Below are 22,917 nucleotides of genomic sequence, written 5' to 3'. Positions count from 1 at the left end.
CTTGGATGTTGACACAGTACATTGTTAATGCAGGAAGGTTGTGATCGGGGCTGATGTGGCCAGTAATGTGAGCAGAGAGTTAAGCGATCCCCAGAGGAAGGAATGTTCTGTGAATGGGGTTCGTTTTCCAAGCGGTATATGTGCTGAGCAGGTTAAGTAGTGAAACGTGAACCAAAAACAAATATAATTAACTGGCACTCGGGATAGGTTGTTGGGAAAAATTGAATTTTTTGTACTCGCCGTGAAATCCTTTTCTCTGTAATTCACCGACCGACACAGCTCCTCTCATAACCATTGGGTTGTTATGCCCTATTACTAGGAGATGCTAGGCATTAGTTGTAATACAAACACTTGGAGCTCATAGTTCCGCCCAGGGGGCGGTGCCTTGGGCAACAACCCTCCATGCAGTCATCAGTACGTCAACAAGCAGTATAACGTAACGAGAAAAAGGAGGGGCGGGTGCTGTGTCGCTCGATTACAGAGAAAGGGATTTTACGATGAGTACAAAAAAAATCCTATTTTCTCTTATATTCACTGACCGACACAGCTCCTCTCCTAACCATTGGGACGTCCCCAAGCAGTGCCAAACGAGGGGTGGGAAAACAGCATAAAAACTTCATCCACCAAGGCAAGTGGGAACTAGTGAAACTTTACCCACTAAAAAAAAAAAAAAAAAAAAAAAAAAAAAAAGTGTGTGGCGAAATCCACCACAAAACTAGGGTACCCTCAACAGTGACTACTCACAACCGCACAAAAAACTGCGGAATGCAACAGCGCATTAACGTAACGGCACTGCGTTTTTATCGAAAAACCAGGAAAAAAGGAAATATATTGCATATTCAATTGCAACTGTACAGCTGCCTGCAAATCTTTGCGGCCAAAACAGGCATCACCAGGTTCAAATCCCATGGGGGTAACAGCGGACGCAGCGGAGGGACTACATGTCGTTCCCCCCTGAACAAAGGTACTCACTAGTGAGTGAGACGTCAGGGGACGCTAAAAAAAAAACAAAAAAAAAAAAACAGCCAAGGCTGAAATTTGCCCCTTAATGGTGCTGAATGCCAATTTCTGGTCTATTCCTTGCTGAAGAAACAGCAGGATTCTGGATATAGAAAAGCAGCACGGATGCCATCCTTTCTCCTCACACATGGAGATGTAGGCCTTCCAGGTATGATGGTATACCTTCCGAGAAGAAGATCTCCGTGCTCTCAACATAGTTGGGATCGCCGAGTCAGACAGCCCCGGTTCCTCAACACCTGGCTCTCAATAGCTATGCCGTTAAAGCCAGCGATGGTAAAGCGGGATGGAGAATCGGACCTTGAGACAGAAGGTCCTCTCACAACGGCAGTTGCCAGGGAGCATCTGCCACCAGACACACTAGGTCTGCGTACCAAGGACGCTGAGGCCAATCTGGGGCAACCAGTATTACTGGGATCACCTCGGCTTCCACTCTGCGAAGGAGACGGGGTAACTGTTTCAGCGGAGCAAAGGCGTAGATCAGCTGGTACCGATCCCACGGAGCCACCAGCGCGTCTGCCCACGGATCTCTTGTCCTGGACACGAATCTTGGCACCTTCTGATTGAGACAGGAGGCCAGAAGATCCACGTCCGGTGTGCCCCACCTCAGGCACAGTAACCTGAATATCTCCGGATGCAACGCCCATTCTCCTGGGTCCAGCATCTGGCGACTTAAGATAATCCGCCTGAAAACTGATCACTGCATGGCAGGGTGGAGGGTTGTTGCCCAAGGGACCGCCCCCTGGGCAGAACTAAGAATTCTGAGTGTTGTACTGCAACTAATGCCCAGTATCTCCTAGTAATAGGGCATAACAACCAAATGGTTATGAAAGGAGCTGTGTCAGTGAATACAAGAGAAAATTCCATTCTTTGGCTGCGGACTACCCACAATGTACTTAACATAGGTGTGCCCAGCCTATTACATTATGGTGTGCACCTTATAGCTCAAGCACACACGTCTACATATAAATGGCACCGGCAGGGAGCTCAATCTCCCTGCCAGCATAGTGAAAGTGAAGTACTAAATACTTCTCTTATGGCAGAGGCAGTAATAGGGAGATCTTTCCCATCTTCCTGCTGGCACACAGTGATAATGCTAATGTGTATGGGATGATTAGGGTGTGCCCAGGCACACCCTGTGCGTACGCCTATGGTACTCGACTACTCCCCACAAAGAGGTAGACCTTTTCATTCTCAAGTTGGGAAACTTATTTTCTTTTACTATAATATTAGCTTCTAACATCTCAAATGAAACCTCATATACTTTGAGATAAAGTACGATGTGTTCAGACTGTCCAACCTCCATCACCTCAAAATTTGGGAATCCCAGAATACAAGCTGGGTAGGATTGTGAAAAATCAGACCTGGGTCAGCCACCCCAACCCCACAACGTAAATATAGTTGTAAAGAATGCCACAAATAGAACTGCATAATGTCCATACCCAAAAAATTGGTGCTGAAAAAAATAAAAATAAATAAGTGTCCAACGCTTCCAAATGCGTGGAAAAAATAAAAAATAAAACTGTGCGAGTTTCCCAAAGCTTGCGTACAACCACTTTAACACCTCTAGGTGAAGTGCACGCGCACCTTAATGTAATGACCAAAAGGTTAATATTTGCGGTTTGGATAATAAGTAAAAGTTACTTTACTCACCATTCCTTTGGTCCTCCTCCACTTATGCTAATCCCTTTCCTTGATTTGGCACAAAATAAAAAAAAATCTGCTCATTGTGCAATATATCAATGTAAGTATGCTTCAACTGAAATCTATATTGGGTACACTCACAATGTAAAAACTTGTAAATAGCATGAAGTATACTATGTACAGAGTACAGTAAACGATTCTCAGCAAGAATTGCTGAGGAAGCTCAACTTCTATCAGTCAGCGCTTGTCAATGGACTGCCTACTCTGAGAAAGTCACTTGACTAGTGACAACACATCGGGAAGAGCCCGTCAGGTAATTTCCAGTGTCTGAGACCTGGAAACCGGTGGGCGATTCTTGCAGAGGATTATTAGCTGTAATCGGTACATAGTATACTTCATGTAAAAGTATTTACTGTTGTGAGTGTATCACAATTAAAATTGATTTTAGATGTTAAAGCATACTTAGATTGATATAATATTGCATGGGGGGGGGGTTATTTTGAGCCAAAATAAATAAATAAAAATTGGAGAAAGGAATCACCCCCCCTAAAAGGCATAAGCATAAGTGGAGGAGGACCAAAGGAACGGAGAGTGAAGCAACTTTACTTATTATCCAATGAGCTATATTGACCTTTCGATCATAAGATTATAGTTCTTTTCACGCATTTGGAAGTGTTGGACTTTTTTTGGGGGGGGGGGGGGGTTTTATCAGCACCGGTTTTTGGAGTATGGACATTTTGGACTTTGATTTGTAGCGTACGCACACACAAGGTTCTAACACCAGTCCAGTTTGTACCACTATGGGGGCTCCATTAGAGAGATTTAGCCTAACCTGCTGAAAAAATATTTTAGCTGACAAGGAAGCAAAGATCACCACAGACAATTTGACTTTAAGGAAATTTTTTTTTTTATATATTATATATATATATATATATATATATATATATATATATATATATATATATATATCCAATGAGCTGGTAATAGCAGAACTTAGCTGTTTTTAGAATTTTCCACTACACTTCCTCCTCATACAGGCCCCCAATTGTGATGCCTAACGCCAGTATGTGGGTGAGCCCCTGTGCCCTGCCCTATGGCATCTCCACGACATACATGCTAAAATCTTAGGTAAAGCTGTTCTCATTTGCCACACACAGGCAGAACGACAGGGACACAGAGCCAAAGGCACGCCTCTCCTTTACAGTGAAGATCAATAGATCAGCGGATCCCAAGTTAGTGCGGCACTGGCCTTGTCCCTTCGAGAATAGCTGCACATATGGTTGTAGTTGGAAACGGGAGCACACATGTAGTGGAGACTCCAGCGAGACTCCTTAGGTCCCAGCAGGCACACCTGTAAAAGCTTTTTCTTGGAATACACAAAAGGATACAGAGAATTTTCATATTCATTACTTAGACGCTGGCAAAAAAGAAAGATAGAAAATCTCATGCAAAACCCCTCTCTGTGTTAAGCAAGGCTTCAGTCTTTGTAACAAGCCATAAACCACAAAAGGAGGAGAGGCAGGATCTCTGTGTCCTGTGATGTACTCCAAGAAAGTGATTTAAACCACCTCAGACCCAGAAGGTTTTACTCCCTCCATGACCAGGCCATTTTTTGCAAAATGGCACAACGTTATTTTAACTGGCATTAGCGCGGTCATGCGATGCTGTACCCCCCAAAAAAAAAAAATGTCTGTCCTTATTTTTCCCCACAGATAGAGCTTACTTTTGGTGGCATTGATCACCTCTGGGGTTTTTATTTTTTGAGCTATAAAGAAAAAAGTGACAATTTTGGAGGGATTCACAAAACACATATTTGAGGTGGCTGGGGGCTGTGCCTTTGTATTCTCACAGTGGACAGACATCCCTGGCATTAAAACACTCTGATCAGCACCACAGACGCTGGTTGAGCAGCAAAAATCAGACAGGGCAGTTGTACAGAATTTTAGTAGATAGACTTCTGTACAACCACCCTACCCATACAAGAATAAAAAAATAAAAATCAGACAGTCCTTGCTGAACCAGCAAATTTTCAAATCAATGTATGACCGGCTTTACAGATGCGTCACAAATCCAGTATTCTTTGAATGAATGAAATACTTGTATAGCGCACAATGCGAACTGAATCGCCTCTAGGCGCTTTGCCATACATCATGGGACAAAGCATGACCCAAAGGCTTCAAACAACTAAACCAAAAAGAGTTTGATCCTTATGCAGCAATCTGCAAATAACACACCCACCAAAAGTAGCCTCCTCAGTGGCTCCAACATACACTTAGTAAAAAGTCACAAAAAGTATGAACTGAAGGCCAGGTAGCAACTTACAAACTTAGGTTATTCAAGCTTCATTAGCCCAAGTAGTAATTACACTCCTGGTACAAAGGGCTTTCAATGAAAACAGTGGAACTTTGCTTGGTTAGACTGAGCCTAAAAAACAAGCACACTCATCCAACAAGAAATGATAGACTTAAAAGCAGCGGGACCCTTCCTAGGGCCTTCAGGTAGCACAAAAGGGAATCCAACTGAAGAATTGCAGCAAAATCCAAGTGAAGAGAAGAGACGAGAACTCAACATTCCAGGTGTAACCAATACACCCACTGGAACTCACACCTGAGTGCTATCCCCGGCTGGCCTCCGTGGTATATAGTCAATTTAAGGCACGGCTGAACCTCACGTTGGTTTCCAAATCAAGTTTATTGGAACATCCAAGCGTCACCAACAGACTCCAGTAGTGGTCAAGGTAGATGTGTTTCACACAAATATGTGCTTAATCATTAGTAATCACTGATTAAGCACTTTTTTTGTGTAAAACACATATACTTTGACCACTACTGGTGTCTGTTGGTGAAGCTTGGGTGTTCCAAAAAAACTTGATTTGGGACCCACGTGAGGTGCAGTCGTTTCTTACATTGATAAATTACAGCAGTTGACTATATTGGAGGGCTCAAAATTTCAAGCCCTGAGCTACTAGCCAGGCCTTAAGAGTTACTAGTCACCAGTGGCCTGACTCAACCCCTTACCATGCCTGCTCCCAATTCAGCCCTCGTAAATTATCTCATGAAATTACACCATTAAGTGTTTCATGTAGGAAAAAAAATTAAAAAAAGATAAATATTAACAAAAACGTTGTTTTTGTTGCAAACGTTTTTATGCTGCATCAGTGCAGCTTATCAGTGGCCATCAACACAGCCTAACCAGTGCATGGGGATCACAAGGATGAGAGCCAGCTGGATCACAGAGCTGTCAAAGTCCCACCTCCTGGACCGGCTCCGATGATAGATGTCGCCCTACTTAAATTTCCTGGCATTGGACCAGTGTGCCGTCCAGGAGGTGTGACTGACAGCAGTCGCTGGGCAATTCAAATTCAAGCTGTGTCACAGCAGGAGATCACACTGGCTCTCCTCTTCCTCATCTCTCTTCGCCGGTTTCTGGCCGATTGCTGGGAGAACGGATCTCATTCAACCTCGCCTCCGGGGAAGCCCCAAACCTGCCGTCAAGTTATTTTTACTCGCCAAATGAAAGCAGACGAATGGAAATTTTTAGGACTACCATAAAAGACAATGCATTGCAAAGAACAAAAACGTATTATACGTCACATAAAATAAATTGCTATCATATTTACAATAACCCACCAGTTTCTTCATAATTGGCAATTTTTTTCCCCCTTCACTTAGGGGACAAAAGCAACGTGCTTTGAGGCGCCTACGCATTGAAAGGCCTATTGAGATACGAGTTACATATCGCCATGCACACCAGATAGAGAGCAATGTTTCTAGCACCAGACCCCCTCTTTAACGTTAAACAAATTACCTATAGGGGGCTTTTAAAGCGATGCCTATGAAAAATATAAGAGTACCAAAGTTTGATGCCATTTCACAAGCGCGCGCAAATTTAAAGGTTGGACATGTTAGGTATCCATTTATTCGGTGCAACCACGTCCTTTATATTTTACCAATAAATTGTGTAGTTTGAGTTTGCACGCCCTAAAAAGATCTTTATTGGGGTTTTTTACAGAAATTTTGGGTTTCCTAGATCATATCATACGACATCAGAAAGGGTTAATTAAGTTGTTGATGTAGGATAACCGACATTTTAAAAGGCAAAAAAGTAAAATGTTGTATGGCATAACATTGCGAGCAACAGAATTATAATTTACTGTTTGTTTTTTTAATTTACAAGTATGATAGCAAGATCTATTATATGGATAATAAAAGTGATTTTTTTTATTATAATGTGCATTGTTCTACTCTGCATTTAAAAGTTTTTGTAAACCCTTACATATACCCACTGAAGTGACTTGGCTTTTATGAGATTAAACAAATCCTCCTACATAAAGTTGTAACTGTCTGCCTACAGCACTCTTTTCTAAAGCCAAAGTGAAAAATGTACAGCCTGTCTGAACTTTCAGAAAACGGGGTAGGTAGCTGAAGATGCACTTTGCAGATCTTAGTGAGAAGATCTGAGGGATGATTGGAGCGAAGGGACTCACCCCCATCACACAGGAACAGAGCTGAGGCTGTCAATCACAGGCTGTGTGCTGAAATTCCCCTCCCGTGACCTTTTTAGCTCTTGGTGTCAGGAAAACCTGCAAGTGACTCATACAGATACCAGAGGAATGAGGCTTCAGACAGAAATGATGCTTTGTGTTCTGGATTGAGACAAGTACATACTATAGAGGGATCTGCTCCGTTAATATTTAATGTCAGACGTTTACCACCACTTTAAAAGTTCAACCACATTTTTTGCAAGATTACAGCAATCATGGAAATCTAGTGTGAGCCTTTAGGCCGGGTTCACACTACTGCAAGTTGGATGCGGGATTTCTGCATCCAATTTTCACTAGCAGGAGATTTGACCGGTTCAAAATGGAGCCAGTTCACATATCTCTGATGCGGCTCCACTGCGAATTTGCACAGGAGTCCAGTGCACCTTTTGGTCGGTTTCAGGTCCAAATTCAGCCCAAAATTCGGCCTGAATTCGGACCTGAAACTGTGAACCAGGACGCTCTGGACCCCTGCTGTGAGCTGCATCGGCATTAGGTGTGAAACAAGACTTATGGAAGTAGTGATCAACCAACTCATGTTCGTGATGCTAGCCTTCGCTTCTCGCTCCCTGTTTACGCAACACTGCACCTCATAATAAAACTGTGTGTGCAAGCAAAGAGAAGTGGCTAGAAAACTCCTATGGACATAACAGATACCGTTTAAAGTAAATATGTCCTCAAGTAAATAAGGGTGCTGCCCTAAAATGTAATTGCCTCAACTGATATATTGTCCCACTGGTTACAAAGCTTTTCTAAGCCAAATACCCAGAACAATTATGCAGATCAAGTCAGATATTTGCATTCCTGTTCCAATTTGGCGATTCAAACTATTAAAACATAAGAGTGAAAGTAGGGTAGTCAGCCAACATTTATAAAATGCAGGTCCAGCACTGACAGCTACCATGTCTCTCATGCCAAGCTGGTTTTAAGTGATGTTTTCTGAAGTCATCACACAACTAGAACCCTGCATCCACACTTACATATAATGCACATGAACAAATTTCAGGACAAGTTTGTTTTCTAGCACATTTATTACAGTATAGGCTAGAAATAGGATTCTACTTTTCACTATTATAAAATTATCAAAATTATAAATTATCAAAATTATTTTCTGGAGTCCATTGAGGGGCACATTATTTTTTAGGCTGTCGAGTTACACTGCTGCCTACAGTCGAATGGGACACTGTCAGCAAAAAAACATGTTGGCCAGCACAAGATAACCTTGCCTAAAATTATCATGGCTCAGTGCACAAGAAAAAACCATGCCCACAGGTACACTCAAAACTTCCTTTTCAACCCTGCTACTACAGACTGGGCCCTAAACTTTTTTCTATTGCCCACCTAACCACCTGCCCCCTGGATCCTGTTCCCCCATCAATGCTATGGTCACCATCCCTCTCTGTCTTGCACACTCCAAATCACATCACAATCAAATCTCTGCCTCTCTTCTGGCAGCTTCCCCAACTCTGCAATAATACATGCACTAGTGACCCCATTCTTAAAATGCCCTAGTTGAATCCCTCAAATCATTACAATCAACACCCCATCCCCTTGCTCCTCTTTACCTCCAAGCTCCTTTAATGCTGGGACTACAACTAACTGAGCAACCACCTCACTGAGAATAAAGTTCTTGATCCCTTCAGTCTGGATTTCACCCTCCACAAACTGCTCTCCTAAAACTCACAAGCAATTCTGTTATTCTGTACTCTTACTCCTGGACATCTGGTGCCTTTGACACGGGGGACGACCACCACCACCTCCTCCTCCTCCTCCTCCTCCTCAAAACGCCACTCTTGGTCACCGTGGCTGAACTCTTTGTTGGTTCTAATCCTAGCCAAGGCATCTTCAGTGCAATTTCCAATTCTACCTCCTGCCTTATTCCTTTTTCTGTCAGGGTCCCCTACAGTTCTGTTCTTGGGCTTCTTCTATTCTCAATCTACACTTCTTTAGGTCAGTTGATAGCCTTCCATGGCTTTCAAGATCATATCTATGCCCATGACACCCAATTCTCTCTCTACCCCTCAGCTCACTCATTCAGTCCCCTCACGCATCACTCATTTTTCAGACATATCGGTCTGGATGTCACACCACTCCTTCAAGCTCAATCTATCCAAAACCGATCCTCCACAAAGTGGCCCCTTGTCCCGACTTCCCTGAAAAAATTGATAGCACAACTATCAACCCCTTCCCTGCATGCCAAGGTACTAGGTTTAATCCTAAACTATTTTGGCCCCACATCCAATCACTGTCCAAATCTTACTCCTCAACCACCATCTACAAAATATGCCCCTTCTTAACCAGTGATGCCACAAAGCTAATCCACCCCCTGGTAATATCTCGCCTATACTACTGCAATTCATTCACTTTTTTACCTCTATATAGGCCTTCAGTACATCATGAATGCTGCTGCCAGACTTATCCGCCTTACCAACTGTTTGGTGTCTGCCATTCCTCCACTAGCTTCTGCTCACCCAACAAATTAAAAATCAAAATACTACCACCACCTTACAAAGCCATTCACAAATCTGCCCCCAGCTACATCACCAACCTAGTCTCAAAACACCAACCAAATCATTCTCGTTTCCCCCCCGACCTCCACCAATACCTCCTGCTATCTAGCTTCCTTGGCACCAGCTCCCATGCTCAACGCCAGGACTTCTACCGAGCCTTTCCCCATCCTCGGGAACTCCCTAGCTCAATCTATACAACCATCTCCCACTCTGTTCGATTTTAGACTATCCCTGACAACAAAAGAGCAGTCACTCACTTTGCAGAAGCGTATCCTCCACCTAACTATACTGTTCTTTTCTCCATCAGCTCATCGCCCACAGTTTTTAACTTAAGTATTTCTTGACACTCCCTTTTTGAATGTAAGGTTTAACAAGGAGTGCCCACTAATTCCTACTGCACTGTGTCACTGCTGAGCCTGGACAACTCAAATCTGTCAAGTCCTCATTCAAGCACTGCCGACCAAGGCAGACATCGAGGCACGCTTCCACCAACTGGAGGAATCGCACAGGAATGACCTGTAGGCAGTCTGCACTAAGGTGTGCCAAATAGCTCATCAGGTTTCCACAGGGGGGAGACTTCTATTGCTGCCCTAAAGAACCACGTCTCACTACTGGAAGCTGCTCAAGCCTCTCAAGCAACCCATGTGTCGGCTCTGCAGCTCCACCTGGAAGACCAGAGCCGCTGCAACAATTTGCAGCTCCAAGGCCTCCCTGAGGCCATTGGGCCTGAGCTCTTACAGGACACGGTCTTGGCAATCTTCATGTGCGCCATTTACTCAACACCACCAAAAACTGCATCGCTTTCCGATGAAAAGAATCTGACCCTCCTATCGAAATGTGGCTCAGAAAGGTTGAGGACGGCAAAAAAATTGAGGAACTAGTGCTCTTAGCAAAAAACAAGCACAAGGGTTATAAGAAAACATGGCTTCCATGGAATATGTTTATATGGTCGGTTGAAGGTAGATCTCTGCTAGGCGGCACCTCTCAGCCGTCCTAAGCATCCCAACCCTGGCCATTGAGTTTTAGGGTTTTTTTCTTTCTCATTTCCCCCTCCCTACCCAGACTTTTCCCTTCTCTCCTTCCTTCTTCGTATCCTCCAATATAAAAAAAAAAAAAAAAAAAGTGTATTCAATCTCGTTTCTATTCAGTAGTCTTACATTAGCGAACATAGCCGTGCTATTAATTTCTGTACATTTTGTAATCTGAGGCATTATGTTACTCATGCATTTATTCTGTTTGACTAAATTTTCGCTGTTCAGATTTTGATGCGATTTTTTGGTTGCCTTTGTACTCTAAATAAAAAAGTTTTAAAATCTAAAAAAAAAAAGAAATCCACATGCAGTTGTTGAGTAGAAAAATATTCCAAACAGGGAAAGAACAACAGAGCTGAAAAAATACATAATGACTACCCTGAGGACACTAGCAAAAAACTGTGGTATGATGATTGTGGTAAAGCGGTGTTGGCTTCCCATGCTGTCCATTTCACCTGTAGGCAGCAGTATAACGCAACAGTTTAACAATACCTGTGCCCCTCAATGGAAAAGAAAAAGAATATATCATTTAAACAAAAACTATAAGAGCAAAGGTCTACTACTAATTCTAACCTCCTTTCTCTTCTGTAGTAAAAGTTCCAGTCTGTCATTGGCTCTTTTCCCAATCATCTTGTTTCTCTCTGACTCATACTGCCTTTGTGTATTGTCCATGTTGATACTCAAGTTCAGGGCGACATTAACCAAGGCTGTCATTAGCTTCATTGCTACAAGAAGGAATTTAAATAATTAGATAAGCCTAAAAATCAAATAATCTAGGAAATATTTAAAAATAGGAATGAAGAAATACAGTGGTGCTGCGTATACCATGCAAGCATAGCTACCATTAACATACATAATTTATATTACATATACAATAATATACAAACCTGCTAATGTACTCGTATGTCGAAATGCTCTAACTTGGGAATCCGAAAGTCCAGTTAAGAGAGAGATTACAGTGTCCATCATGTACTCATCATATATGATACTGTATTGACACTGGCGCACTAAAACACCAATGAACTCACAAAAACTGTATTTAAATTTCTTCCATTGTGGACCAGCCATTGTCAAAGGGTAATCTCCACTATCCTATAAAGACAAATGTAGCGTCAACAATTACACCACAACATTACGATGTTCAGTGAAAAGTGGTTTTCGAAAAAACAATACCTCATCAAATTCTTCAGTCATTCTTCTGATTATTTCAGAATTTTGCATGTGACGAAACATTTCTCCAGAGACAACACCTGTTGGTTAAAGATGCCAAGACAGTTTAATTATATAAAAAAAAAAAAAAAAGCTGCTTAGTATTTAAATAGTTTACAAAAATAAAACAATATTCAGCATTATAAAGGGCAAATGTCTGTAGTTTTGTTGATGTTGTCCATAATACAAGGATTCCAGCTGTATTTAAATGAAAGTGGATATAAACCCGATTCATGAAATTTAACCTGGGCACATATCTGTAGTGTTTACTTATCTCTATTCAAAGCCCTAAGTCCCGTGGCTCTCTCATATTCTGTTCCTCTGTTATCAGCATGATAACTTCTGACAAGTTCTCCCATCAAGTGAGATAAAACCAGGCTGGATTTTGCGTCAGGGTAAGGGGCATAGAAATACATTAGCAGAGAGCTTGACTAGTCACAGCACAGCTCTGCATTTCTTCCTTTTTCTATGGAGAGGGAGGTGTGTGCGTTTCCTCCAATTAGCGGTCTCAGAATGTATGGCAAGAATCCAGACCCACAGACAAATCAGGAAGAGAAAACCAACAGGATGTGCACTTTCTAAACAGTATAAAGCTGAAGACAGCAGATATAGATATAAAACTTATGTTAGGAGGTTTAATCTGTGTACAGACCACTGCTAAAACATCCAGATATGATCTTATTCCAAGATCAGGGGGACACTCCAAAGAATAACTAATTATGTTAGAAGGATCCAAAACCACCCCATTTATTATAGCTTGAGATAATTAAGATTTTAAGGGCTTGTTTACATTTGCTTCAAAATTTGACATTTGACACTTTTTTTCTTTTAAAAGCGCTCTAAAAGCCAATCAAAGCACCTCACACTAAATAAAATGGTTACCTTACAATCCTGTTCACACTGTTGTGTTTGCTTTGCTTAAAAAAGTTATACCCCATGTAGCATCTCCAAAGCCTCCATAAAAGTCTACGACAGCACTCGCTAACCGCACCTGCAGCATTTGAGGTGCATTAATTCAGAGTTAACTTTGCTTTGGAGTTATTGGAAGTTTGAGCTATCCCAGGTTGCACTAGGAAACCAATGAGCGAACCAGAAATACATCAGTAGTCACTTTTGGCTCGTGTGCAGACATCACATCTTGTGTGCAGCAGCAGAAAAGTGGAGTCCAGACCAGAGAGGAGCAACTAGCAGAGGGCGCAAATGGTGCGCAACATGGGAGCAGAATAGCAGAAGGTGAGAGGGACTGGAGAGATGGGACAGCAGAGGATCAGCAGAGTTTGGGGTTACAAATGAGTGGGGGGGGGGGGAGAGAATCAGCAGACCTAAATACTACCGAGTGGGGCATCAGAAGAGCTGGGGGTACTATTGAGCCAGGGATCTGCTGAACAAGGGTACTAAATGAGCTGGGCATCTCCCAAGCAGGGGGATTTACGAAGCATTTACCAAGCTTTAAAGAAGCATCACAATCACATATTGAAGCAGTAGGCACTTGTGTTAACGAGCCCTAAATGGGCTAGAATTTAACTAGACTTTCAATGGAACTACAAGCCAAGATGACTGTGGAGATCCTCTGGGGTGTAGAATCTGCTTGCCCAGGAACCTGATCACTTACAACAAAGCAGTTAAGAAAACCTTATGAATTCAGCACCATTTTTACACTTTCCTTAACACACCATTTATAAAAGCAGAATATGCTTTACAAAAGCGGCGTGCACTTCAATGGCTTCAGAAGTACATAATTGTTTAGGCAAAATAAATAGGGTTGCAAAAGGATAAGAAAAGGCAGAAAAACTAGCCCAGTCACGTGGCCTGTCAGGCTGCTTTCACACTGGGGCGGTATTCAGGCGTTACAGCGCTAAAAATAGCGCCTGTGTAGCGCCTGAAAAAAACCGGCCCCTTTCACTCCAGTGTGAAAGCAGGAGGGCTTTCACACTGGAGCGGTGCGCTGGCAGGACAGTGAAAAAAGTCCTGCTAGCCGCATCTTTGGAGCGGTGAAGGAGCGGTGTATTCACCGCTCCTACCCATTGAAATTAATGGGACAGCGCGGCAATACCGCCGGCATAGCGGCGCTATGCGGGCGGTTTTAACCCTTTTTCGGCCGCTAGCGGGGGTTAAAACCACCCCGCTAGCGCCCGCAGACCGCCGCTAAAACGGCGGTAAAGCGCCGCTAAAAAAAGCTGCGCTTTACCGCCGACGCCCGCACCGCCCCAGTGTGAAAGGGGCCTCAAAGTCACATGACTGGCCCTGCTCGGATCTCAGAGCTCCCATTACTGAATTGGTAGAGACAACTTTGCAAACTACTGTAAGCGTGATACCACAGCATGCATTTCAGGAAAAAGCTGCAAAAGGCAGGTTGTGGTACTGAGCAATAAAGAAAAATAAAAAAAAATAAACGATAGCTATAAGAAAAAGTAAGAATGACGTGCATGTTGCAATTGACTTAAACAGCACATTCATTTATCAGTATATACATCATACCTTTGCATCCGGAACACTGAATGAAAAAGTTTATGAGATCAAGAAGCGCTACATCTCTGTTGTGTTTATATGCTTCTATCCAGTCATCCACCACAGACTATAAAAAAAGAAAAAAAAAAGTTAAAGCAAAGTGACAAACATATCAGATAAAATAAATGCACCTTTAACCATTTCACTGCCAGAGCCGTTTTTTTGCCCACGTCAAAAGCCCAAGTTTGGAAGAAAGAAAGAAACCCCTAAATTGTAAGCTCTAACAAGCAGGGACCTCGGATTCCCCATCTTGAATTGTATTGTAATGTCTACCCTAATGTTGTAAAGCGCTGCGTAAACTGTCGGCACTATATAAAAGAAAGAAAGGTAAAGAAAGAAAAAGAAAGATTTCCCCCCCCCCCCAAAATAACACAGCTGCGCTGTGTGTGTGTGTGTGTGTGTGTGTGTGTGTGTGTGTGTGTGTGTGTGTGTGTGTGTGTGTGTGTGTGTGTGTGTGTGTGTGTGTGTGTGTGTGTGTGGGCGCGAGAGAGAGAGAGGCAGGAGGGCGCGCGCAAAAAAAAGCGCGTGCAAGAGAGAATTTGTCGAGTTAGTTGGGTGTGCGCTTATGCAATTCCGTTTTTCATTTTTAATATTAAATTTACCAAATCAAAGAGACCGCTGTTTGTCCCATTCCTTTACTCCCCTATAGAACTCCTGTGGGTCCCTTACCATTTATTTTTGTCCCCATTTCTCCTGTCTTTATCAGGGTCTGATTTTTCGACCTTTAATATGACCTATAATCTGTAAAACTCAAATAGAAAACAAACCAAAAGTGTTTTTGGGTGGGTGGGGGGGGGGGGGGTGTTTTGTTCAGAATTAACCACTTAAAAAACAAGCCTCGTTTTGAGATGTGTTGTTTACAAGTTAACAAAAAAAAAAGGGTTTTTAGAACAGCGTAACTGTAAAAAGCATTTTCTTTGAAGTACATCACTGGACACAGAGCCATAGTAGTTACTATGTGGGTTATAGGACACACCTTCAGGTGAGGGACACTGGCCCGCCCTAAATTAAAAAGTGAACTCCCTATATAATTTCTCCCACTGGTGGGAGAACCTCAGTTTTGTAGCAAAGCAATACGAGTGTATACTAAAGAGGGGAGGGTCCGCTGTGTCCCGTTGTGTACTTCAAAGAAAATGATTTTACAGGTAAGCTGTAATAAAAGTTCTATTTTCTTATTGTACATCACGGGACAGAGAGCCATAGTACTTACTATGGGGGAGAAAAGCATACTTGATGTCGATTGACGCCAGAAGTACTCACCTTTGTAGGATGGAGACTACTGATCGGATTGACTCCATGCGAAAAGAACGGTATTCAAAAAACAGTTTAGATCTTTGAGATCTAAAATGGGCCTGACATACCCGTTTTGGACTCGAGAAAAGGTTTGAATAAAAACCCTAATCCTTGTTTTTCCTAGATCACTCTTTGAGACAAGGGATGATCTAAAGCTAGAAAAAGAGACTTCTGTTTCACTGGATCTCTGGGAACATTTGATCCCAGAAAACGAGGAGACGGGAACCCTCGGAACTCTAGTTTGTAACCTAGAGAAATTGAGGAAGCCACCCATCTGTCTCGACATTGATCCTGCCAGACCCTTGAAAACTGTAGAAGCCTTCCTCCCACTCAAGCGAGCAGGGGACACCCCTTCATAAAGAGGCTCTAGTATTTTGTTTTGTGGGTTTCCTCCCCCAAGGTCATCTTTTGGCCCTGGGACTAAACCTGAGGTTTACCTCTTGAACCTGACAGTGAAGACTGCCAGAAGAAGCACGTTTTTTAAAAGAAAAAAATGCTTAAACTTAAACTTATTTTTAGCAGGTAAAAGGGAACTTATCCCATTAGAAATTCTTTGGATATATCCATCCAGATTGTCTCCAAATAACCGTTCCCCATGAAATGGGAAACTGGCCAAGAGCTTTTGCATGGCGCTTTGACCAATTTTTCAACCATAGGATTCTCTGCACATGTACCAGCCCTAGAATGAGCCATGAGGCCTGCAGAATACAATCTTTCATAGCATCTATTGTAAAACACATTGCTTCTGATATCCCGGCCAAGTCTTGGGCCTGCTGATCAGAAATAATCCCAAGTACCTCCATAAACTTCATAAGCCCCAGAGTGGCGTGACATTTGCGCTTTCTATTGAGCGCTCTCTCCCTGAAGAAAAAACAGCACAGGAGAGTCTGGTTGAGAGGCAACCCCCACCCCCCCCCAGACTTACCGGAAGTCTGCTGTCGGCCAGAGGAAGAGAAAACTGCTGTTTCCTGGACATATCGTGGGCTCTCTGAGAAGCATGAGACATAAGTGCTTTATACAGCCCCCAGTGGTGACACACAGGCATGACATTTACTAATTAAAGGAGACATTCATAAGAAAATTTCTTAGAAAAACTCCACTTATGTTTCCCACCGCAGGGTTTACGGTGGTAAACCAACAGACCTAATCTTCACCCTTCATTTAAACCTTCAGGAGCTGGGGATCCTCGAGGAAGCCCACAATCCTGGACCTGTAACAGCACCTCCGCCAGTAAAACTTTATGGCCTTACTACCAAAAATTACTGGATCCCGGGTAGTCCAGCTCTCTAAAAAAAAAAAAGAGAAGCGTTACAGGCAAGACCTCATTTCTTCAGATACGAGGCCCGGGTATCATTCAATTCTGCCTAAAAGACACTTTGAATGGATCCGGCTGTATGGCTAGCCCCAGCAAGGACTGCTCCAGTGGAGCTCAGCACAGCACACCTTCATTCGTGACCAACACCTTAGACACTGGTGAAAAAACTGAAGTACTCCCACCCGTGGGAGGGGTTATATAGGGAGTGCACTTTTTAATTTAGGGCGTGCCAGTGTATCACCTGAAGGTGGCCTATAACCCACATAGTAACTACTATGGCTCTGTGCCCAGGGATGTACGGTAAGAAACCTCATTTTTCATAATCGATTAATCGATTAATTACCTTAAAAAAAATAAAAAGTGGGTCAAATTGACGTTCATTTTCAGCCAGAGTGACGGGAAAACTTCTTAGTCAAAGGAATTTTTAGACAGTGTATGTGGTTTTCGTTCAGAAATTACATTCATTTTAAAAACGGAATGTTAAAAACAAGCGAAAATTTCAAACAAAATTCATTCAGCGAATGTACAAAGATTTTTCGGATATATTCTCATCTGAAAATTGATCTGTGTGACCAGCATAAGGCTCAGACACCTGTGCAGTTTGCTTTTGATCTGTTTCTGCAGTGATTTTTGCGCACGTGATTTTACCGCAATTTGCATTTTTTTGGGCAGATTAAAAAACACAAATTGCTGCAAAAATTCATTACATGCTTTTCTGCAGCTTCTCCATTGAAGTATATTGAACCAATAAACGTGTCCCATAGGAAACCATGTAAATGAACTGAACTGTAGTGCATTTCTGCAAAAAGCACCAACACATAGATGTGAACCAGGTCTAAAACTTTTAGTAACATAATAGGGTTAATAAAAAAAAAAAAAAAAAAAAATAGTCCTTTATAGTAGAAAAAAAGCAGATAATCACTACTGAAAGGGGTTATTTTGTTTTTACTGTAGAATTGTGAAAGCAATATTTACAGTAGTGATTATTTGCTCTATTTGTACTATAAAGGGCTCATTTTTTTTTTTTTAACCCCAATATATTACTGGCTGATTAATCGATTATGAAAATAGTAATCGATTAATTTCATAATAGATTAGTTGTCGATTAATTAGTTGTTTCAGCTCTAGACTAAACAGTGCCCAATCTTTTGTATTAGGGGGAGGAATGTCACCCAATTGTTGGTGTCAGTGGAAGAAATAGCACTCCATTGTCAGTGGCAGGAATTATGCCCCATTTCTGTTGTCAGAGGGCAGAATAGTGTCTCCCATCAGTGGGATGAATAGTGCCCCAAGGGCCGCAGTTTGGAGACCCCTGCTCTATATATTTTATGTTTGGGGGTTCTAAGTAATTTTCTAGCACAAGATACAGATTTTAACTTGTAAACAAATGGAAGAAATAGACTTAGGCATGAAAGGGTCAAGAATCATACATACCTAGGTGGCTCCATATAGTCCCCACCGGCTCTAAGACTGAGAATGGAAGGAACAAAGTGCAGAGAGCTGGTGACCGTTAGTCACTGGATTTTCCCCCTTCTCAATAGAGCACTGGGCTGTGGAAGGGGCAGGAGCGGTTGGCTCTGGCTCTCAGAGATCACTAAGAGGCTGAGCCAGGTGCCGGTCCAGAGTGGATTCCAACCATATGGTCATGATCTTTAACCAGCCTGGACCAACTCTTACGTCAGCCAACAGCTGGCTTCAGTCCGCTGTTGGCTGAAAATGGGTCACAGAAGAGCAGAACTGCACATCTGTGATCCACAGAAGTACAGCCAATCAAGCTTGTACTGTACCAGACTTTTATTTTTTATTTTTTTGTACAACACATTAAAAATTCGAATGTCTGCTAAACTATTACCTGCATTGCACTTTTGCCCATCTTCACCACTTCAAAGAGCATCATGTTCTCTACTCCATTTTGTTGGTGATGACCATTCATCCAATTGGGGCCACCAGGTCGCAAGGAACCTTTGCCCTTCTCTGTGGCATTTTTTTTTCCTTTCTATAAGTGGAAGTAAACAGAATAATTCAGGACGTGTCTTAGGTCTATCAAAATATTTTAGCTGATCAAAATGACAAAAGCAAAAAACATACCTTTCCTTTGCCTTGTTTTGGGGCTTTACTTTCAGTGTCATCAAAGTCTGTGTCAGATGAGAAATGGGTTTCTGGGTCCCTGCATTATGATGAAAAGGCAACTTGATAATTAAAATATAAAAGACATCACTTAAAAACACACCAAAGATACTCAGTCCCCTTCTTGTTTATATGGTTCTTATTTGCTCCTCTCCATACCACATAAGCTACCTGCTGATTCTCCCCATCTCCAGTTATTGCATGCTGTAAAGTGGGCCCCAAAAAGGATGAACAGGAGCATCTTTGCTAGTCATGGCCAAGTTATTTTCACACTAGCAAGTAAACCAAATAGCACCACCACACTATTCATAGGTCTGTTTGCTGCATATATAGATATGCCTCTCACCGCCCAGCTGCACCTAAAAGCCATCTATTACTCTCCACAGCTCACCATTGCTCAGTTTATAGTTTGAATGTTTAGCAGTCAGTGGTGCTGTCACAGTATATGCATAGAATTCTTTACCAGAAAAAAACACAGCTGCCTTGACTCCCAAAAGAGTACTCACACACTGTGTGGTAAAATGGGTCTTTGGAGGTTCTGTTTTGGAGGGCATGTGTACTATAGAAAGTGAGATTTCACTCCTGCGCAATTTATTCTACTTTAAGGTCGACTTCCATGGTAGACGCAAAATGCATATTTTTGTTTTTCTGTTATAGTATATAAGAGAACATACCTGGGAGGTGGATTGCAGGAAAGCGGACCCATGTCATGAATGGAAGGATCCAGAGGCCTTTTAAAGAAGCATTACAATGTGTTACTTTGATCTGATCAAATTTCTCTGAAAATTTGTTAGAAGGTAAATACAGCATACAAACACAGTACAAAAAGTTTAAAAGGGCATTTCCAGTTAAAATTTGAATCTTCCGTGCAAATATGGGCGAAATGGAACGACTTCTGCTCCTCAGAACGATACGCCCCGATTATGAGACCCGCAACTTAATCTGGAAACCCATATCGGTCGGCAACCCAATGCATCACCGCTATGACCAGATTGGAGAATCACTGCACTGGGGAACTTTACCACATGTTTAGGTGTGAGGAGGACCTGCTTTTCATTGTAGCTCTTGTATATCTCTGGCGTGCGGCGGAGCCCAGGGGGGGAGACTCCTCCCCCCCTGACTCTCCACACCCCCTTCCCATCCTCCCCCCTCCTTCTCTACTTCCCCCCCCCCCCTTTTCTGTCCTCCCTTGTTCTTACTATCCCCCCTATAATCCAGCACCGACTTCATAGCAATCCACCTCTCCTCCCCACAAACCAATAGTAGGACTACCCAACAGTTCGTGATGACTTATCTTAACACCGCACACACTGTCTAGACTGGACTTGACGGCGGAATAACCCAGACGGGACTCCCTCTACCCTGAACAGCTGTAAGAACAGGTCTCCCACGCTAGACTTCTCACACATACACTGCCCCTGGCGACAACATCTCCTAACTGGTCTGGGAATCATTTGCATTCATCCATCTTACAAAAGCCAGCTCACAGCAGCCTAGCCAGAAATCCCAATGCAGTGGGACTAGTTCCAATTTACAAATGCTTATGTCCATTTCTGTTTAACATAGAGACAATTTGTATAGTCCTTTTCAGCATGCATGTAAAATGTCTATACGAGGATTGTGTACTTTCGTAAAAATTTTAATAATTATTATGGAGAAAAAAAAAAAAAAATACATTTGAATCTTCCCACACATTTCTGATCTTAAGTGTTCTACCTATCCCAAAAAAATAAAATAATCATTAACAGGCAGATGGTGCTCTTTTAGGAGCAGCTTCTGACTTTAGTCACAAGTTGATATAGAAAGACTTACTGGAGGAGACTGAAGTCTGTTTGGATTTCTGGTGCAGCTATCATTTCTTTATCATCTTCTGGAAAACCAACGCCCTTGGAATATTTGGTTCATAGACCTCTTCTGAAATGCGATAACCAGCCGTAACTGTAAAATCTACAGACAAACCGATAACATATATATTAGTTATGAACGAAACCCTATATAGTCAAACTAAACCAAATTTTCACGAACATGCACAAAAAAAAAAAAAAAAAAAGAAAGAAAAACTACAAATACAGCTTTTCAGAATATAATCACTTCCATTATGCTTAAGACGATTCTTTTGTGTAAGTAACACCGGTTCTGTTTTTCATAGATTACATCACAAATTTAGAATATGCATTTTATTTTTCAGATGTCAATTTAAATAAAAAATAAGGAGATCAAGTAGGGCCAATGTTTATGGTGAAACCAAAAATTAGAAGCGAAGATTTCTCAAGCCAAGTCAAGTTTACTTTTGGGGCTTGACTCCACCAACAACTTAATATGCAAATACAAATTTTATAAATGATATTGGCTGGATTTGTGCTACACAGATGTCTAAAAAATGTCACAACTGTAAGGCACAATGCACAAACCAGGATTTCAGCTATAGATAAAAAGAAATTCTACCAACACCACAAACTATAAATACACCCCTCTGGTTCACAAGAAGTGCTAAAAAGAGGAATTAAACATAACATGCAGCCAGTAACATCATTGGTGCATGAGCTCTGAAGGAAGAGTCACGGATGCCTTTCCTGTGCCACGAATGGCAGCTCCTGCACACATGCGCGGGAATTTCATCATGGCTCTGGCCACTCACAGCACCAGAGCCCACAAACCTGGAAAAAATTCCAGGGAATATGTCAGCCATCTCAGCGATGTGCAGGCACTGCTGCAGGGGCTTCATTCTAAGGCAAATGTTTTATAATGAGCGAGTTTTTTTTCTTTAATAAATGAGAACTCCAGTAATCATCTTAAGTAGCAGATGCACCCAGAAATGGACCTTCCAGTGATCAGATTCCTTCCCCCCCTCCGGTGACACATTAGGCACCAAAGGAGGGCTTCACTTCCTGTTTGCCTTAGTAAGGATGTCGGCGCCTGCATCCAGAGCAAAGGGATGCATCGGCTTCGGTTGAGGACATAGCGGGCTCCCTGGGCAGGTAAATTTCCTTATATTAAAAGTCAGCAGCTGCGGTATTTGGAGCTACTGGCTTATTTTTTTTTCCCAGGCGGAGGAAGTAAAGGCTATTTAAAAAAAAAAAAAAAAAAAAATGCAACCTGCAAGGCAAAGGCATAATGAGCTAGTATGCATAGCATACTAGCTTATTATGAATAACTTACCTGAGAACGAAGCCCCCGAAGCGGTCCTACTTTATCTTCACTGCTGCCAGGTATCCCAGAGTGACTTCAGCGTCTCGCTGCTCCGGCGCTGTGATTCGCTGGAGCCGCGATGACGTCACTCCCGCGCATGCGCGCGGGAGCCAACACGAGCGGCATATCGCAGTGATCTGCGACGTGCCCAGTGCGCGCCTCTGTCTACGGCGCATGCGCCATAGACAATGGTGGCTGTCTTTTGTAAATCTCTCCTAAACCGTGTAGGTTTAGGAGAGATTTCTTGGACCTACGGGTAAGCCTTAATCTAGGCTTACCTGTAGGTGAAAGTGGTTTGTAAGGGTTTACAACCACTTTAAAGAGGAAGTAAACCCTGATGAGTTTACTTCCTCTTTCATTCCCTGCAAAGGCAAAGCATAATGGACTACTATGTATCGCATAGTAGCCCATTATGTGTCACTAACCTGACACAGGAGCCAGCGAAGTCGCCGCTGTCCCCTGTAGTCCGCCGCATCCATCTTGCTGGTGGCATCTCGCAGCTCCGCCGCTGTCATTTGGCGGAGCCACGATGAC

The 22,917-nt window shown here is 42.5% G+C and overlaps 1 protein-coding gene across 1 annotated transcript in view; it reads right to left on the bottom strand.

The window, feature by feature from the left end:
* STAG2 (STAG2 cohesin complex component) overlaps nt 1-22,917 on the bottom strand; it is a 161,835-nt gene that overhangs the window by 59,846 nt on the left and 79,072 nt on the right. Inside the window, exons 2-9 of the mRNA XM_077478660.1 lie at nt 21,007-21,141; nt 19,869-19,925; nt 19,156-19,234; nt 18,920-19,063; nt 14,430-14,526; nt 11,916-11,992; nt 11,630-11,834; nt 11,316-11,467 (exon numbers count right to left, since the gene is read on the bottom strand). Coding sequence (XP_077334786.1) covers nt 11,316-11,467; nt 11,630-11,834; nt 11,916-11,992; nt 14,430-14,526; nt 18,920-19,063; nt 19,156-19,234; nt 19,869-19,925; nt 21,007-21,050 — 855 coding nt within the window. The 5' untranslated portion in view covers nt 21,051-21,141. The remainder of the gene's footprint in view (nt 1-11,315; nt 11,468-11,629; nt 11,835-11,915; nt 11,993-14,429; nt 14,527-18,919; nt 19,064-19,155; nt 19,235-19,868; nt 19,926-21,006; nt 21,142-22,917) is intronic.

This window comes from Lithobates pipiens, unplaced genomic scaffold, assembly GCF_037356315.1.
Source record: "Lithobates pipiens isolate NorthernLeopardFrog02 unplaced genomic scaffold, aLitPip1_a1.2 Scaffold_1, whole genome shotgun sequence".
In the NCBI taxonomy this organism is placed as follows: Eukaryota; Metazoa; Chordata; class Amphibia; order Anura; family Ranidae; genus Lithobates; species Lithobates pipiens.
The sequence above is the reverse complement of the archived record's forward strand: the minus strand, read 5'-3'. Positions and strand labels throughout refer to the sequence as shown.